This window comes from Triturus cristatus, chromosome 11, assembly GCF_964204655.1.
Source record: "Triturus cristatus chromosome 11, aTriCri1.1, whole genome shotgun sequence".
In the NCBI taxonomy this organism is placed as follows: domain Eukaryota; kingdom Metazoa; phylum Chordata; class Amphibia; order Caudata; family Salamandridae; genus Triturus; species Triturus cristatus.
The window spans coordinates 933,148,071-933,167,035 of record NC_140594.1 but is presented as its reverse complement, the minus strand read 5'-3'; the positions used below and the strand labels follow the sequence as shown (position 1 = coordinate 933,167,035).

The 18,965-nt window shown below is 43.1% G+C and overlaps 1 protein-coding gene across 4 annotated transcripts in view; it reads left to right on the top strand.

The window, feature by feature from the left end:
* YEATS2 (YEATS domain containing 2) overlaps positions 1–18,965 on the top strand; it is a 1,415,500-nt gene that overhangs the window by 372,226 nt on the left and 1,024,309 nt on the right. For all 4 annotated transcript variants that reach the window (XM_085634927.1, XM_085634925.1, XM_085634929.1 and 1 more), the window contains one exon: positions 14,024–14,266. In XM_085634927.1, the coding sequence (XP_085491053.1) occupies positions 14,024–14,266 (243 nt within the window). The remainder of the gene's footprint in view (positions 1–14,023; positions 14,267–18,965) is intronic.

Genomic DNA, 18,965 nt, shown 5'->3' with positions numbered 1-18,965 from the left:
AGCAAATTGAGATTCTCAAATAAGGAATGCCTTCCCATTCATTCCTATGGGCTAGAAGGCCCATAGGAATGAATGGGAAGACATTCTCAATTTGCGATTCCCAGTTAGAGAATCGCAAATTGAGAATGCAATTTCAAGGTTGCAAGGGTGTCACTAGGACTCCCTGTTGCACCCCAGAAATAAGCATGTGTACACATGTGGCGCACATACATGCCCTAAAGGCATGTATGTGCGCCACATAGCACTTTGAAAAATGCCAAAAAAGTGAATTTTTCAAAGAAATCGCAAATTGCCACCAACCTGAAGTTGGTGGTAATTTGCGATTCCTTAAGCCAAAATCGCACAACTTGGGTCCTTCCTACATTGCATTTAAGGAATCGCAATTTGGGATTCCTTAAAAGCATTCGCAAAATAGGTAATCACACATTTTGCGATTCGTTATTTTGCGAGTGGGTTTTTGTGTGCTACATTGCAGACTGCCTAAATTGCAATCGCAAACGCTGAAATTCTGCGAATATTTACTAAATCAGGCCTCCTTAATAGTCTGGTTTGAACTTTGAGGTGCAATATCTCTTTGAGAAGGGGTAATAGACCTTATTTCTTGAAAACAGTGCAAAAAGGAATTTTACTCATCTTATTTCTCAATAGAAAACAAAATTAATGTTTTGCTCTTAGAAAAACGAAGTACTCACTCTATTCCAAGCTATGACTGGTGTGCCTCGACAGTTAGCTTTACCAGATGGATGTTAAGCCATTTTATATCCATATCTCTTGTTTGAAATCCCGATTTGTTAACTGAAATTAAATCACTGTGTGAGGGCTTACCTTGGGTCTTAGAACAGGTCACTTTAAATTCCTTTTTGATTAATTGTTCTGTTGATTAGAATGGATCCACTAGCCTGTTTTTAGATCCTCCAATTGTAGTACCAAAGTTGTTATGTATCCCAAACCCCATCACATCCCTCCCATCCATTTAGATCATACCTGTTCATCTCCACTACAACCACCTGGACATTGCACAGTCCCATAACATTCCATCCATTTGTGTCAGGGCTTTAACTAACAAATGAAATATCTATTAAAAGGACTTGGCCTATTGCCTGCTGAAATCTCTACCTTCAGAAATTCCTGCAAAGACCAGCTCCTTAAGATTAGACATAAAAACGACCCTCTTACAACTTTAGTCCCCCAGAAGCTTTGCTGTCCACTCCTAGAATTCACAAATCAGTCTCTCCTTAAAGAACTATCCCTCCTCTCCCCTAAGGGCAAATAAAATTCTTGCTTGAGGTTTATCATTCACATGTTACTAAGGCTACTTCCATACTGATAAATTCTATGAGCTGTAAGGTTCCTGCTGTAAACAGCTATCCACAAATGCATCTGCCTTAAAGTATGGTCAACCCAAAAACCTCACTGAGGATTAATTTCTATCCTTCCCTTACTTCTCTTTGATGAGAAGACCACTGCCTCCACGCTGCACTGCCTACTTCACATATTCCAGCTGGTGGTTGTATACTGGATGGAGATCTAATGAAGTAAGAAACCTTTGCATTATCAGCCATCTATAAACGGAAGCGTAGGGAATTGCGCAGAAGAGGGGTGAGGATCTGGACCCCCTACTAGATTGGTGCCAATTTCAAAATGACATGTAAGCAGTAGAAGTTTCTTATTCATTCCTGACGAAACTATGTCCAGTAGTCCTGTGATATTAATGTATGTAACAGGTACAGAAGTGTATAATTGATCGTATTGGGGAACAAGATGATAGACAATGTCATAATGAAATTGTATGTATTCCTGTCTGACAAGGGAGGGTGGTGGGAGGGGTTGGGGGGGCTGTTTCTTTCTTTTGGGGAAAAACCGAATAGAAACATTAAAAAACTTTTTTTTTTTTTTTAAACCTTTGAATTACCATGGGCTCAAAGTTATCAATGAATGCCCAAGAGGACAAATTAGCAAGATATGCTATGAAAACTCTGCAATACATCTTCCCCCACCTGGGATTTCCACACAGGTCCAGGCTACTATCTCTCTTCTACTGTCTAAACTTGATTACACCAATGGCCTCTACCACAGATCATCTTTATCAACTTTGAAAAGACAACAGCAAATTCAGACAGTGGTGGCTGGTGACATTTGAAAGTGGTGTGGCGTAAAAGTTAGGGATGAATTTTCATGAAGCGCATTTACTGTAAACACAAAGGCAACAGCATTCCCTTAGTTATTTTCCACTACATCAGTAAAATGAAAACAAAAACCAAGTGTTAAAATCTATACCTAGTTAATCAAGTCAATCATGCAACATATACCATTAAAACAACAACAAAGATGAGAATCCCATAATAAGCAATCAATGAACCAAACTCCACAGATTCGTAGAAGTACACACATAGTGAGTCCAAACACCAAACAAACATATTGCACACCCTACTAAGGACCGAAGAGGCAAAAGAAACATTCAATACCGGTTTCCCAAGGATAGGTGACAGCTGCCACTGTGTAAATTGGCACTGACAACAGTCTGAGAAAAAACAAGTGTGCAAGGGGGTAACACTGAAGGGCACAAGGGTGAGAAATGTTCACAAAGCCTTTACTTGTGTGAATTATTGGCATTGTAGTAAAGCATGAACTCTTACACTTACAGCACGTAATCCCAGGTTTTGCGTTGCTTTTTTAATGTCTTTACATTTGGTTGTTTTACACAAGTGTTTCTGGGTACTTTATTTGCAACATAATCTTGGCTAGAAATGGAACCCTGTGGCATAATATTCCCCACATAGGCGGAGAACGCCCATCTAGACTCCACGGGTGAAAAGTAACTCCACGGGTGAAAAGCTCAAAACAAACCGACAACAGATACCACTAGAGACACAAAGAGCTGCCCTTCCGTCAATGATTTAATGGATTTTGAAATGCGTACTGATTTAAATTACTAAAATGAGTAGCTCATGATTTCGGTTTTATTTGAAGTAAATATTCCCAAGTTAATTTCCTGTTGTCTTCCCGATATTACACTTTCAAAAAGAAAAACGCGTTTACACATCTTCCATAGCGTCCATAAACCAGAAAGTTTTCAGCTGCCTCTTACCTTGATAGAGTCACCCATAAGAAAGATTTGTAGGTGGTATCGTCGCAAATGTACCGGAAACAGTCTGCAAATAAAACCAGCAGCATCCATGAATGACGAATTTCGGAAGGAACGGAAGGTGGTTAACGTCCTTCCTACGCAAACTTAACCAATCCTGGAGCTGAGCTAATCTCATGCTGTTTTGAGTATGAGACCGGCTCCATGTTTGGTTTGAGCAGGCTACCCTAGCGCTCCTTCTGGGGCTAGGTGCCTGTGACTGCAATTCCCTGGCAGTTTAACACTGCTGATATTGTGCAGGCTGAAGTGCGCATGTAGTACTGGCCATGGCAGGACGGACGGCCAATCCTACATGCGCACTCGGTCCTGGCTGCCAGCTAAACGTCATCGTGATCCTGGTGCTGCCATCAGCCCTCACACTCTCAGCTTGTACGCCTGCAATTAAATGGCAATGAGTACGACCACTATTTTTTACATCTACCTGTTGCGTCCTCAGCAGGTGGGGCGACGCTCATCTGCCCCTTAAAAAGAACTTTCACTGAATTCAGAACCCTGCTGCCAGACTATTCCTACATGTAAAGCCCAAGCCCATATCTCACATGCCTTGAGGGTTACCGGTTGCCAGAGGGTCCACCTTCAAGCGGTTTGTATCGCCCACAAAGCAACACATGGAACAGGAACGCTTTTCGTCACGAATAAAATCACCAAATACATACAACAGTGGAACTTCCGCCCAAGACCTCAACTTGAAACCCCACCATAAAAGAAAATAGCCATAGGTGGTACATCTTTCTCTGTTTAGGCAGCCAAACTATGGAATTCATTACCCCCAAATATAAGATCTATGGATAACTAACTCATCTTCAAAAGACTACTCAAGAGTTGTCTCATTCCTACATGACACCATACTCAAACACTAATGTACATGCATATCCCTGTGTATGTAAACGTTTATAATTTGATTATATGTATGTTTCGAGATATGTGTATTTCTTTGTACACATTTTTATAATAACTATGGTTTGAAAATATATAGATATTCCTTAGATCTTACTAACAAATGTATATATTATGTATGTTTAAATATATACATATATAATATTCTATGCCTAATATGTTTATAGGTCACTGAACAGTTTTTATACAAGTTATTTGATTAGATGCTCTTAGGTCTCTGTTTTTTTTCCCCTGTCACAATATATAAATGTTTCATACCTATTATATCTACAAGTGCTTCCCTATTGAAATATTGAGGGAAAGGTAAAATAAAAAATAGAGTTATAAAAAATACACAAATAGCTTCAAGTACAGCAACACTTGAAAGTCTGAATTTGTACAATATAAATCTCAATATATTATCTTCCTTATACATGTGTACCCTTTCTAAGTAGTCATGTATATGTATATGTATTGCTTTACTCCTACTGTAGAAGAAAGAAAAAAAAACTTTCACCCTCTCCAGTGCACTACTGTCTCACCCTATACCTCTCTCAATATATTCTCTACCTCCACTCTGTGACTCATCCCAAACTTCATTCTACTGCTGTGATCTCCAAAATAACCCTTTCTAGACTTTTCCTCCTGCTCACCCCAAACCTCATTGTACTAGTGTGATCTCCCAAAAACCCTTTTTTAATTCTTCCCTCAGATATCCCTCCTTTTACTACTATGATGTACCCCTAATCCCTTTCTAGAGACTCTTCCCTAATCCATCTCTTCTCTTACTCATCCCAAATCTCATCTTACTACTATCCAAAGAACAGACTCACTTGTCCACCGCTCAAATTATCTCGTATTTGACGCCTCATCAGGGGTAGTAAACGCTATATAAATAAGATTGCATACATACATCTCAACCTTCCAAGGCTCAACCTATCCTACTAAATTACTCCATCACTCTCTTTGATTGAGGAAAGTATGATGGGGAGTGGCATACTATCCAAAAACACCCTTCACTTCAAGCGGGTGAAATCAGTCGTTCTCTATATTCCACGGCCTAATTCTGGAACTCAAGTCCAACTACCCCAAAACCCACCAAAAGCTACATAATTTATCAATCTTCAACTAGCAATTCATTTATTGAACGATGCATGCATCATAGTCCCTCTTAACTGGTTATGTCTAACAACAACCTATTTGTGGGTCACCCCAGAAGAGCCCTCATTCACGTGTTTCTCCTCATTGCAAAGGGGCTATCCTCAATTTTATTATTTCGAATAGTCTGTAAACCTATCCTGTGTACAACTTGTGTGAGGCCGGGGGTTGGCGACCATCACAAGCACGAGTGCTTGAAAACGGCAGACGCACGTGCTGCCATGCTAATTGGAAACCGATAGCCCCTGCGCGCCGCTTCAAGCACAAGTGTGTCAGAGGAGCGCGTCTTACTTTGCATGGCAGTGAGGGTACTGGCTGTCTTGAATTCAAGTGCCTTGAGGGCAGCCCAATGAACACTGATGCAGATGCAGTCTGTGGCCTCGCTAGTGCTCCTGATGCCTGTTGTTAGGAACTAACTAATGCTCTCAACCGTGCATTTGAAACCAACGCTAACTTCATTGCATGAAACTCTGGCACAACAACGAGGACATGTGTGCAGCACAAAACCTTACCTTTTGGGTAGATGACAATTTGAAGCTCCAGAACTCCTTTCCTTCTAAAACTGATAATAGGAGGTAGTCAAGCGGCAGTATAAATCCCTCTATTTAACTTTGTACGAATAGAGCATGTAAAATAAAAGTAAAAGTGACAGCCGTGGGAGGGTCAGAGGAACGCGTCTTGCCACGGGGAGCGAAGGGACAGTGTACAACTTCTGTGAGCTCGGGGGTCGGCGACCATCACAAGCACGAGTGCTTGAAAACTGCAGACGCGTGCGTGGCCACGCTAATTGGAAACAGATGGCCCCTGTGCGCCGCAGCTCGCTCCCGCAAGGTGGATGCCGCCACAAGCAAGAGTGCTTGAAAAGTGCAGACCGATTCCAAAAGGTCATCTCCTAGAGCAGCACATGTGTGCTCCGCTAGGCTTGACCTAAAAAACTGAATATTTGAGTTTGAAACCCCAGAAATGTATATCATCAACCTGGTCCTATGATTCCTTACGTTTCAAATGACTATGATGTTTAAAAAGGCAGCAGCCTGCTTCAATGATGATATAGCTAAAATTACTAATTACCTCTCTTCGTTGTAGGGGAATAGAATTAAAAGCAAGAAATAAACGTTTTGATTCCTAAAGACATAAATGAAGAAGAATATGCCTGAGCATCGTAGAAACTTTGTTCAGGAAGAAAATCCTCCAAAAATAATAAGTAATTAAAAAAGTGTTTCAAGTAATTAAGTCGGCCAATAACTCCTGCCCACTTTTATAACTGACGACCCCATAAAGAAATGTGAGGAATATGTCTGCTTTTTTAGGTCTTGCCTACCAAAATACTTCTTATGGACCATTTCAAAAACCTTCAATGGGCTTAGAGTCCACTTATTGCTTACTGTTGGCTTTATTGATGCTTTCATTTGCTTCCTTTATATTCGATGGCTCGCCTTCCTCTTCCTTTATGATGCATAGCCTCTTTATGATCCCTTGATTGGCTGGCTTGTATCTTTCTACTGTGCACATTTATGGAATAACGTTGGTCCCTCAGCGCTCCCATGAGAATGCATAGGTTTTCTTGCTTGCTCCCTTATGTGCTGCTGCTTCTTCTGTACATGCTCTGTTGCTCCCTAAATCCCTGCCACCAAGCTTATCTATTGCTTACCCCCACATCACCTGGCTTTTGTTTTTATTTGTTTTTTTCACCCCTCCTCCCGGGTGCATTTGTTTCTCTCTCCCCAAAGCCCAATCTCTCACCCCCATCTGCTGTTTCATGGCTTCCCTACCTCTTGTGGACCTTTAAAACTGTTGAGCTTGTTTGGGGTCGCCAGCTGCTGGCAGGTCGCTTTGCCTGTCAAATGTGCTTTCGTGCAAGTGTTTTTCCTTTTTTTTACTAAGTCATGTGGCATCCACCTGGCCTTGGATCAGTAGATAAAAAAAAGAAAAGGTGCCCGCATCGTTCTGTAAGCGCGCACATGCGTGGTGATGTCTGAGTGCATGCATTTATATTCTGTTGCTAATGCACATGCCTACAGAATGACACGGCATCCTGCTAAGGACACATAATTGTGCCTTTTGTTGCCCCCCAGCCCTCCCCCAATGCTTCATGATTTAAGAAATTTTGCTTTTTGTCGATGCTGCACGGCATCATCAAAAAGCATTGGCAAAGCTACTTGGTCAATTTTGCGTTGAGCTGAGAGTCAAAAATATATAAAGCTCTCTCCCAATAATCTCTCTGTCATCTTGGTCTGAAAGTCACCTAATAATTGGTCTCTCTTGAAATATCTTGGGCGGTACTGTCAAACCCTCTACCCACTTTTCAGCTCAAATACTGACTTTTGCCGAATGTTTGCATATGTGCATAGTGCCAATCCTGGACCTGTCTCATCAATCTCTTCCCCTCCCATGTGATGTTCCTAAACTGCCTGGAAGTAGGGTAAATGCTCCTCTCTTACAAAAACCTTCTATTGACCTTGACAATTTCAGCCTATTCTTTCCAGTCTCTTCACTCCTCTTGTTCAAGAAAATCATTGAGATTTGTGTTAACAATAAACTGAAATTCTTTTAAAATCTTGCGCATTCTTGAAAACAGCAATTCCAGCTTGGTGATTCCATTCAGTCTATCGGAATATTTTGATTCTGTTGACCACAGCATATTAATCTGAACTGTAAGACAATGTCCTGAACTGGTTTGCACCATACTTCCCCTCAATAGATGGCAACACATCAAGGTAGGCCGCTCTTTTTCCAAACCTATTTAAGTATCCTAAAGGTTCCAACTTAACACCTGTCTCTGGCCCTCTGTCTGGAACCACTGGGAGGCATTATTTAGACTCTGGTATTTTGTCATCAATACTTGAAGGTCCACTCTCCTGAAGACCTGGCCAAGACTCTAGAAATATCTGATCTTGTAACATCACCTTAAATTCAGCTTCTACCGATCTCCTCTGATGTCTCCTCTACCCTGATATAGATGTGACCTTATCCCACAATAATCCTGGAATGCACTTGGTTCAGCGTCATTCAACGTTCCCCATTTCTGATGGATACTTCTAACTGCAGACCCCTCACCTTGTTAATTTGCCCTAGGTGCCAGACTGTATTCAGAGACTTTTCTCAGCAATTCCCTCATGCATCAGTAGGTGGTGTCTTGCGGCTTTAGGTCGGGTCCTTCCCACCTCAGAAGTGACATCAGGGTCCCTATATAGTTACCACCTGTGCTTGCCAATGTCAGTTTCTTTTTTTCCATGCCTCCCGGAGATCTTGAGCTTGCTCACTCAACTTTCATCAGGCCTGACAAACTCTTTTCTTCTGAACTTCACCAGTGTGCAAGGGATTTATCAACTCCAAAAACAGCAGGGTTTAAACCTTGTAAAGATAGCCACAAGCAGATGTTAGTGATGGACCCGCACAACATCGGTCTTGGGTGTCAATGCTCTTCACATTATTCAATGCCATACGACAAGTGCTCGAAGATGAACCTTAAGGCAATCTGGGACCATGAGGCCAAACTATACATCGCAGAACATCGAACGAAAACCATAAAGGCCCAGTCTAGCTCAAAGATGCAGATGCCTTCTCTATATCGGGCCGATCCTGTGACCATGCCACTACAAGAGCCAAGTCTTCAGGTGAGTCAAAGAAGAAGAACCAACAATCTAAACATGGTCCCCCTTCATCCCTCCATGCGTAGTTGCATGATGCCCTGGGTTCCTCAAGGCTGCACAACCGGTCTCTGTCAACGGAACAAACTCCGACCCATGTCCCACTACACCCCACATTCATGGGTCCATCATAGACGCTGCAACAGATCCATGTTGTGATTATTTGGTACCCTACAGGATCCCTCTAGAGCACCTACGGCACTTAAGTATCCAAGGGGACCTCCAGTCGCATTACCACCAAAGGATCCGTCCCCTCGATCCCTCTCCTTGGTCAGCCTGACTGTGGGGCCAGTGCAAAGCCCTATACCCTTCAAGGTGCCAAGATGGATGCCACAACCCCATGTGCCTTGCTGGCACTGATGCCACTGGCACCGGAGGAGGAGCCACTAGTCATTGAGGCCTTGAAGTGCATCCGTCTCAACCTTCACCAAAGTCACACCCACCTTGTCCTCTTGCCTACTCTGATTCGGAGACCCTTCCACTACACTATGACATCCCTGACCCTGATAATGATTACAGCTATGTCTAGGAAGATGAAAATCTAATTTTGGATCTACAGGATACCAGTGGACTTGATATCTCTCTTCCAACCACAGAGATCAAAATAAATTTCCTCACTGAGGTCCTACTGCCAAGACAAAGATCACAGGAGTCTCTCCTGCCATTGCGTGAGACCCTTATCGACACACTGCTGGGAACCTGGGCAAAACTAGGATCTTTCCCACCAGTAAACTGCCAAGTAGTGAGGAGAGACAGATTGGTTTCAGGAGACCCTGCATTTCTCCTCCAACACCATATGCCAGAAATCTTGAAAGCTCATTGTTCAGCAATCAGGTTGAATCCCGATCTGTTTCTGACCACGCAACCCAAAGAGTCTCAAAACATATGGAAATGTTCGCCAAAGGCATGTTCTCCTCTTCTAGTCTTGCCCTTTGCTTGGTGAACTCCAGTTGCCTTCCGGGCAGATATTCACATGCGTTGTTTGATATTATGGTGGGATCTTGCCAGCAGTCCCAGAAGACCTCAGATCCAACCGCCAGGGTTTCGTCCAGGATGGTCAGGATGCTACGAAATATATCATATGCTGGCCTGGACACTACCGACGGATAGGATAGGGCAGTTGAGAATGGGGTGGTGCTTCAGCGCCGCTAGGATTCACTCCCCAGGGTGCTAGAGCGACGTACCCCAATCCGTAATGGACATGGCATTTTTTGATGATGCAAGTCTCTTTGGAGATTAGGCGAATCATACCTGGATCGTTTCAAGGAGGCCAGAGCAACAGCGCACTCCCTTGGGCCAGCACCATTGGCTCGGCAGTTTCCCCAGCAATTTTGCCCTTTAGAGTCTTGTGAAAGGAATTTCAGCAGCAGCCACATCAGACCTTGCTTCAGTAGTAACGTGCCTCCCTCACCTTTTGAGTCAAAGGCCAGGGATCCGGCCACCAGCGTCTCGGCTCCAGGGGAAATGAACTACGCAGTAACCAGTCCCTCCCTCCGCAGCCAGAGAAGTGCACGAATGCCCGGTGGAGGGTCATCTCACCTTTTAACTCCATGATTGGCGCAGCATCACATCAGAACAGTGGTTATTCCAAATTATCCAGAGCAGGTATGTCTTCTGCTTCCTTTCATCCCCTCCTGACATGCCTCCTACACTGCAGTACCTCCCAGAAGACCACTTGTCCATTCTGCGAGAGGAAGTTCAGGCTCTCTTGGACAAGGGAGCCATATATGGGGAACCGGCATCAAAAGTTGAGACTGGTTGTTTCTCCTGTTTCTTTTTGGTGCAAAAGAAGGACGGAAGCTTCTGCCCTATCCTCGACCTTTCCCCCCCCCCCCCCCCCCCCCTTGAACTTCCTCCCTAAGAATGACATGTTTGAAAGACTCACCCTGGCCCAAATCCTGTCTTTCCGGGACTCAGGAAACTGGATAGTACTTTGGACCTGCAAGGTGCCTATTTCTGTTTTCCTGTCCTCCAGTCCCACTGGTGTTACCTGTAGTTTCAGGTAGGCCAGGAGCACTTTCAGCTCTCATTGCTCCCCTTCAGCCTCACCAGGGCCCCTCGGATGTTTGCAGACGTGATGGTGGTGGTCTCTGCTCACCTTCAGAAGTTGGAATACTAGTCCTACCATTTCTTGATGACTGGTTGTTGAAGGCAGCCTCGCCGTAGACAGTCATATTCACCTCCAGACGACAGGCAACTTATTGACATAGTTGGAATTTTCCATCAACGCTCTTAAGTCACATCTGACTCCTCCACATAGGACACCCTTCATTAGAGTCATTCTGCACATGGTGCTCTTCCGAGCCATCCTTCTACCTTGGCGAGTCTAGTATGTTTGGGCTGTCTTCTCTAGGGTTCAACCTAGGTTGCAGTAGGGGCTGTTCTAAGGCTTCTAGGCCTCCTTCATATTGCTTGTGAACAACGCCAGGTAGCACGCGCAGTCTCTGCTATGGGATCTGATGTCTCAGTGGGCTCAGCACTAAGGAAACCTATCAAATTCCATTCGGGTGTCAGAGGAGACTGCAAAAGACCTGCAACTATAACTAAGTTGGACCAGTTGCAGACCCCTCTCCCTAGCCCCATCCAGAGCAAACTGTTGTGACAGATCCATCGTTGCTAGTGTGGGGATTTTACCCGGGAGTGGTGGAAATAAGAGGCCTCTGGTCTTCAGTGGAAACTTCCCTCCCTATCAACTTGTTGAAGTTGCTGGCGATTCTCTTGGCACTAAAAGTATTCCTTGCGTCTATTAAGGGGGAACGGGCAACACTACCACTATATGGTAAAGCAACAAAAGGTGGTAGTCGGGTCCTGTGCCAGTAGGATTTACACCTTTGGAAGTTGCTGAAACGTCAGGGCATCTCCCTAATCGTACAACACCTGGCAGGATCTTTAAACTTTAGGGTGGACAACTCAGCCTGAGTTGCTTAGCGGAACATAAATGGCGACTGCACTTGGCGGTGGCACAGGACCTCTTTCAGCAATGGTGAGAATCCTGGCAGAAAGCGTGCAGTGTCCTAGCTTCTGTGTGGTGGAGTTCGCAAGGCAGCTCTCGCTCAGAGACACCTTTCACTTAGATTGGAGCTCAGGACTCATATAAACCTTCCTGCTTCTACCTCTCCTGCCCAAAGGTCTGAAAAAGATCAGGTAAGGCTGGGTCCAAGTAATCTTAGTTGCTCCAGACTAGGCGAGGAGAGTGTGGTAACCAGAACTTTATGGCAATGAGCTTTTGTCCTGTGAGCAGGCTGCCTCTTTAGGAGGACATCCTGTCACTACAGCAGGCCAGGGTCCGGCGCCTAAACCTGCGCAACCTGCTCCTTCATGCATGGAAATTGAGCAGTGACAATTGATGCCGTTTGACCTTCACCTATCTAAGGAGGAAGAAAAACTGCATCATCTTGACTGAAAGAGAGCTTTAAGCTCTTACATTGATTGTTCCAAGGAACATCGGTGGGGAATCAGCTCTTTGTAGGGTTCTCTGGGCGAAAAATGAGACAGCTGTACAGAAAAGAGCCATTCCTAAATGATTTGTCTTGTTTATCAAGATCTGTTTTGGACTTACTAAGAAACAGCCTCCTGAAGGGATACGCACGCATTCCACCAGAACAAAGGATGCTCTGCAGTTAGAAGTATCTATCGGAAGAGCAAGTTACTTATCTTTGGTAACGCTGTTTCTGGTATATTCTCTAATTGCAGAATCTTCACTGATTCACCCTCCTCCCCACTCTATGGAATGGAGTCCTTCAGCCCATATTAATAAGACTCCATTATAGAGATGAGCGCACTGGCACATTCTGATTTCTAAGGGATCCACATCCGACGGCAAAGACAGATATCAGAAAGAAACTGATGCCTCCTTGCGAAAGGTTGAGGCTGTGCAGCAGTCCCAGCGTCACTTACGGGGTGGGTTGGACCCGACATGAAGCAGCACTACGCCATTTACTGACACATGAGGAAATTGCTGAAAAATTCTCCTGATCTAGTTTGGCGCTTGGTGAAAATTCACAGCGAAAGTAATCTGCGGTTAGATAGAGTATCCACTAGAAAAGCGTTATCGAAGGTAAGTAACTTTTTCCTCTGGCCTTCATTCTAGACAGCCACTTCAATCTTTGCAGATTCATCAGTAATATGGTAAAAAAAACTTAAAGTAATCTGTTATCATACCCTTTTTCCCTAAGTAAGACCTCAAAAAGCGTACCATCAGATCATGATTCTGTTCACTCTTCACAGTGGTAATTCCATTATTGTTGGCTTTTCCAAAATTTGTGTTACCCTAGTTTAGGCTATTGTCCGTGCTAAAGCAGGTCTCATCTCCAGAACTGACCACTTTGAGCATATTACTCCTATGCTCATCTTCCTGAGCAGCTCCTCAATGGGGGTGGAGCTATATACTAACTTGTGTGTACAGAAAGAAATGTACTCTGATCCATCTGACAACCTGAGTAGGAGATTAAAGCCCACAGAAGGATCTTGCCAACTATGCAGCTGTGATCCTATGCTGCTCAAGATCCCCGTTTTCAGCAAAAGCAGATACTGTTGTGCCCCTCCATCCACACTATTACTTCTTTTAGGTACTTTTTTTTAAAAAAAAGGGCGGCGAAACAACTGCTGTCTCTTCGCCCTTATCTATCTTACTCTCATCAGTACATCCAGAAACTTATTTCAAATTGCTCTGGTATGAGCCATGTGCTAGGGGGGAGTTTGTGTTCTTACTAACCATTTTGGATTTCGGAGCTCTGCTGACATGTTCTGTATTATATGTGATGTATTCGCATCTGTTGAGCATTATAGGATTTAGGAGTATTTCATCTTTATATCATTGTTATGTTTATGAGCTCACTACTTGTGTAAACAACCTTTAGAATCTTGGATGAGCCCCATCATGGTGCTGTCATTCTTTGTCTTCACCAAGAGTTTTCCCTGTATGCCTCTTTATTTTTTACTGAACCAGTGTTATGGAATGCGAGTGTTTTGTGCATTCATTTCTACCCTGATCACTTGTGTATATGTATAAAGATGACTTAAGTATATCCTTTCCTTGGCTGTCTGAACGGTGAAGCTCTTTTGATGTATGTAAAGCGCTCTAACGCATCATGGTCTAGTCTGAGCTATTGACAACTGTTAAAAAAAAAATTATCAATATATATTTTGTGGAATGAAAAATAAAGACTTTCATATCTAACCCCCTCACTCCTAGGTTTCTTCATCAGAAGTAGAGACGAACAGCCTCCCACCACTTTTCATTCTGTGCAATCTGTTTTGGAGCATTCACCCACCAAAACAGCACCGCCAAAAATCAAATTTGGGTCACATGGCAATTCTGCTTTCCAACCCATCACTGCGAGCTGTAAAATAATACCTCCGGGTCAGATTCCCAGTGCTTCAGAATCTCCGGTAAAGTCCTTCCAACCCATCACCATGAGCTGCAAGATTGTTTCAGGTATGTGATGTTTTATATGCTTTTTTAGGTTGCATTTAGTGTCGGTTATGTTGCAGCCTAGACCAATGCTGATTCACATGCTAGTGCACCAATAATAGGGCTCAGGTACCTCATCTCTCAGTGATCCTGATCTCAATTTTGAAAAGTAAGTCAAGGCGCTCCAAAAATTGATGGTTTGCTTAAATCACCATTCTGCGTTTTTTCAATGATAGTTTCGCAACTTTTTATTAAATTCTCCTTGGTTTCAGTATTCATTTGAGGGGAGATACAAAACGAAGAATGTGTTTTTTCAGATAAAAACTATGTGAAGGACAAAAGGTGCAGTGTCTAGTAGAGGAAAGCATAAGGTGATAGGGACAAATGCAAACATAGCTGATTGTGCGTCCAGTCAGGATAGGTCGCACAAGCATATTGTGTTTGCACATTAATAACAAGACGTCTCGTAACGGAAGCAATCTAGGCACGCCGACTCTCTGTATGAGGTAGATTCAACTGCATTATTTTGGACAGGAGAACATCGTGCAGGAAGGGAGTTCGGCAAAGGGTCAGAATTAATCAGCAGACCCTTGGTACTGAAAGATTTACCTAGTGAAATTCAAACATTTGGCAGGAAGAAATACCACCAAAAGACATATTAGAGCTTCCATTTATTGAAGCACACTAGTGATACAATTACGGGCGTGCCTGAGAAATAGTTGAACCAACAAGCTAGTGGTCAACCTGTGCCTAAACTAAAGAATTGAGAACGATAGATGTTTTGTGACCGAGAGCATAACCAAGTGTAGTCTTGATAAAGAAGGTTTAAACAATACTATACCTTCGAAACGCGTCGACGCCAGTGTGCCACAAACCCAACGCTCTCAAACTTACCCCAAATACTAATGAATTTTGACAGCTTGGGGTGTTTGTGTACAGTCTTTTGGTAGTGGTTGTGGAAATCAATGACAAAAATGTTATGTCTTGTTGTATCTCTCAAACTGTTTTTAATGTATTATTTGTGTTATTATTGTGTTAGGTCTTTTGTTTTCTGTGATGAAATGTTTTTAACTTTGTAGCATTATTTTAATACAATCAACATATAGATACATTTACTGCAGGTTTCTGTGCCAACACTCAGATCTATGGTATGGGAGAGTGATTCCTCAGATTGAATGTAGAAGGATATTTCTTTGGGTGAATGGTAGTTGCATTTGGGATATAAGACTGTGGTAGGATTATCTGAAATCCCCAGAGGACGCTCATTTTAGAATTCTGCGCATTAATAAACAGAGAATCCTCCCTTCCTTCCTGTCTGTATATGTTGTAGTAGACAAAGTAGAAAGAGCTGAAAAAGCAGAAATGAGAGAAAGAGTTAAAACGTTATTACTAAGATCACCCGTTTTCTCGATTATTCAACACCCTTCCTTTTTTCTTTTCATCAGAAGTAGCGTGTTGCTACCAGTGCTCAACAAACCATCAGTTGTAACTATAGTAAACAAAGGAACATAAGGTTGAGAATCCTCTCCTTGGCAGCTCATTCTGTGATTAATTACGGAAAATCTCCAAATAAAAGTTCCTTACCTTCCAGATGTTGACAGTGTTCACACGGTTGCATTAAGCAGGATTTTCCAAAAGAGTCACAAGTGGGCCATAGACAAAAACCTGCATCAAAATGATTTTTGTAATTGGGGTTTCATTTGTATAGATACATTTGTTTGCTACAGAGAGAAACCAGTAATGCTCAAACTTCTTCACTATATTCCACCAGCCATTGACATTCAACAGTATGCTTTTGACCAGTTGGTCAGGAAAATGTCTGTACACTTTTGTGCCAGTTCAACTAATTTAGTCAACCCTAATCAAAATGAGACATTCCAGAACAGCAGCATTTCTAATTGCGGCAGAGTTGTCAAGACACTAGTGGTACACAGATCTACTTGATGTGTCTCAGAGACTTCACAAGAAGTTGAAATCTTCCAAAAGACTATGTGAATATTTTCAAGGAAGCAAAACAGGCCTGCTCTCACAAGGATTCCATCAGGTTTTGGACCCTTGTTAAATGAGGGAGGGACGCTTCTGTGGACCCTATGTACACCAATATATCCCCTCAATTATGGATTGAGCACTTTTCTAGTCTTTATTCTGGTACTGTCTCATTGAATGAATTGAGTTTTGTTAGGGGGATAGAGGCAACTGAAGACTTTATAGAGACAAAGGACCCGTTCTTTACTACGAGTGATGTTATGTCTGCCTCAAGTGCTATAACTAGAGGCAGAGCCCTGGTTTGGACTGCATACTGGCTGACATTTTTTTGTATGATCGAGATATATGGGCACAAAATATCCTCCTGTTGGCAAAAGCAATCGCATGTGGTGCCCCAATTACAGACTCATAGAATGGAGCAGAGATCATCACAATATACAAAAAGGGAGATAGACCCGTCCCTGCAAATTACACGCTGACCAGTTTGACTGTATTCAGACCTTTGCTCGATTGATTTCAAGCAAAATCGAGGCATGGGTTGAGAAAAAGGCCATCATCTCCCCCTTTCAGGCTGGTTTCCAGGAGATGGTGTCTACAATTGATCAAATCTTCTGCTTCCTTTTACTTTATTGGGAGCCCATGATGGTAATCGGAGGGCTACTATTTGTTGCCTTCGTCGACCCCAAGTCTGCCTTCGATCTGGTCCAGCGTGACTGGCTATGGCAGTTCTGAGTAGGCTGGGCCTTCCTGAAAAAATCTTGGTACTCCTGATTCGTCTCCACGCCAACTTTGCGCTGGTACGTTGGGGATCTCAAGGACAGGTGACAGATCGATTCTCCATCACAAAGAGCTTCCGCCAGAGGTGTGTGCTGGCACCAACTTTGTTTTCCCTTTACCTCAATGATGTTGTCTCCTGCTTGTCTTCCCTGCCTACTGATGCTCCATGTTTGGCGGGTACTAAGACACTGATCCTCCTCTTCGCGGATGACACCTTATTAGATTCAGGGCCGGACTGGGAACTAAAACCGCTGGCACCCCTGGGTGCGGCCGAGCTGCTTGCCAGGGCCGGTTTCGGACGATTTTGTTACAGGAGCCGATTTTGCAGCTATGCTGCAAAAACGGGCCTGCAACAAAAACGGCCCCCACCCCAGCAGCCCACCGGGGAAACGCCCGGTGCCCGCTACGGCCAGTCCGGCCCTGATTAGATTGTTTTTCGGAATTTTGCTCCTCCCGAGGTTTTGGAAATCAATTGCACGAAGACAAAGATAATGCTCTTTAACAAACATAGATCCTTTAAAGGGAAGCATGAGTTAGGGGGCGAACCACTAGCTAGTGTAGAGATCTTTAGCTATTTGGGAGTAACTATATCGTCGAACCTCTCATGGAAACCTCAGCTGGATCTTTTAACTCTTAAACACAGGCAAAAAACATGCGCCATAGCTAGAGAGTACCACAGATCTCTCACAATATCCATTGCTCCCACTTTGCAAATCTGAGGCCAAAGCTTTTAGTGCCTGCTTTTATGGTTCAGAGCTATGGGGTTTTTCAGATCTTTCCACGCTGAGCAAATCAGAAAACTGCTTCCTGAGGAATCTGGTCCACTTACCGCAAAGCACGCCCCTTAAACCTTTGATGATGGACATGGCAGCTAGAGCTAAATTGCCACCCTTGTTGTTCAGGAGAAGGCTGTGGTCTCAGCCTGAGCTGGCACAATATGGTGATGCATTAAAGGATGTGATGACTGCTGATACATTTTGTAAAATTCAATGGTTGAGACACGTCCATGAGCTGCTCGTAGCCATTGGTCTTGGGGCTTACTGGCTTAATCTACTCCTAAGTTTGTCCTTAACAGCTAGGCTTCTGAAGGAACTTTACTGGCAGTGGTTAGACGAAAATGCAGTTATAGCGAGTATTGGCCATCCGCTGATTTCATGATTTTAAATCCAATTTCCTTCTGGAACCATACTGGAATTTAATCACTGTACCTTTAGATAGGAAATTTTATTTTCAGTTTAGGACAGGTACTTTGTGTCTCAAGACATTTTACTGCTAGATGGGCCCCTGACAAAGATGATGTATGTCCAATATGTAATGCCAGTTCTGAATCTGTTGGCCATGTCTTTCTCGCCTGCTTTGGGTCTGATGGCATTCTCCGTTCATGGATCAAAACCATATGCAGGTTGATGGGGTCTCGCAGTAGTCGGGCTGCCCTTAAAATACTTAGATTGGATCTAAATCAGGGTACAAATACAATGACATGTATTGCTTGATCTCACTTGCATCCTTTGAACTGTATAAGCAGTTATCACAACAATTGTGTATGTTTACTTATTGTGAGTATATGTGTGGTGATCACCTTAATGCTTGCATGTATATCTCCTGGATTTTTATTGGGATTTGATATTATCCACTTCACCATTTTGGTCTTCTTGGGTAAATAGAGGATGTAGCTGTTTTAAAATCTCTCAACAAATCCTTTTATCTGATTTTAACGGTATGATATTCTGTAATGTATTGCTTTTGTATTTTCTCATATTGTTTTCTCATGTTTTATATAGCCTGCATTTTATGAATTTTTTTTATTTGTTGTATGTTTTTATGACATCTATTGTTAAATAAAGCAGCAATTGATTGATTGATAGTGAATGCAAGAGTTGAAAATGCAGTTTTAGGTTTAGCATCATCTGTGAGCCTGATCCACCAATATCATGCAGTTAGGTCAAAGGTGCTGAGATAC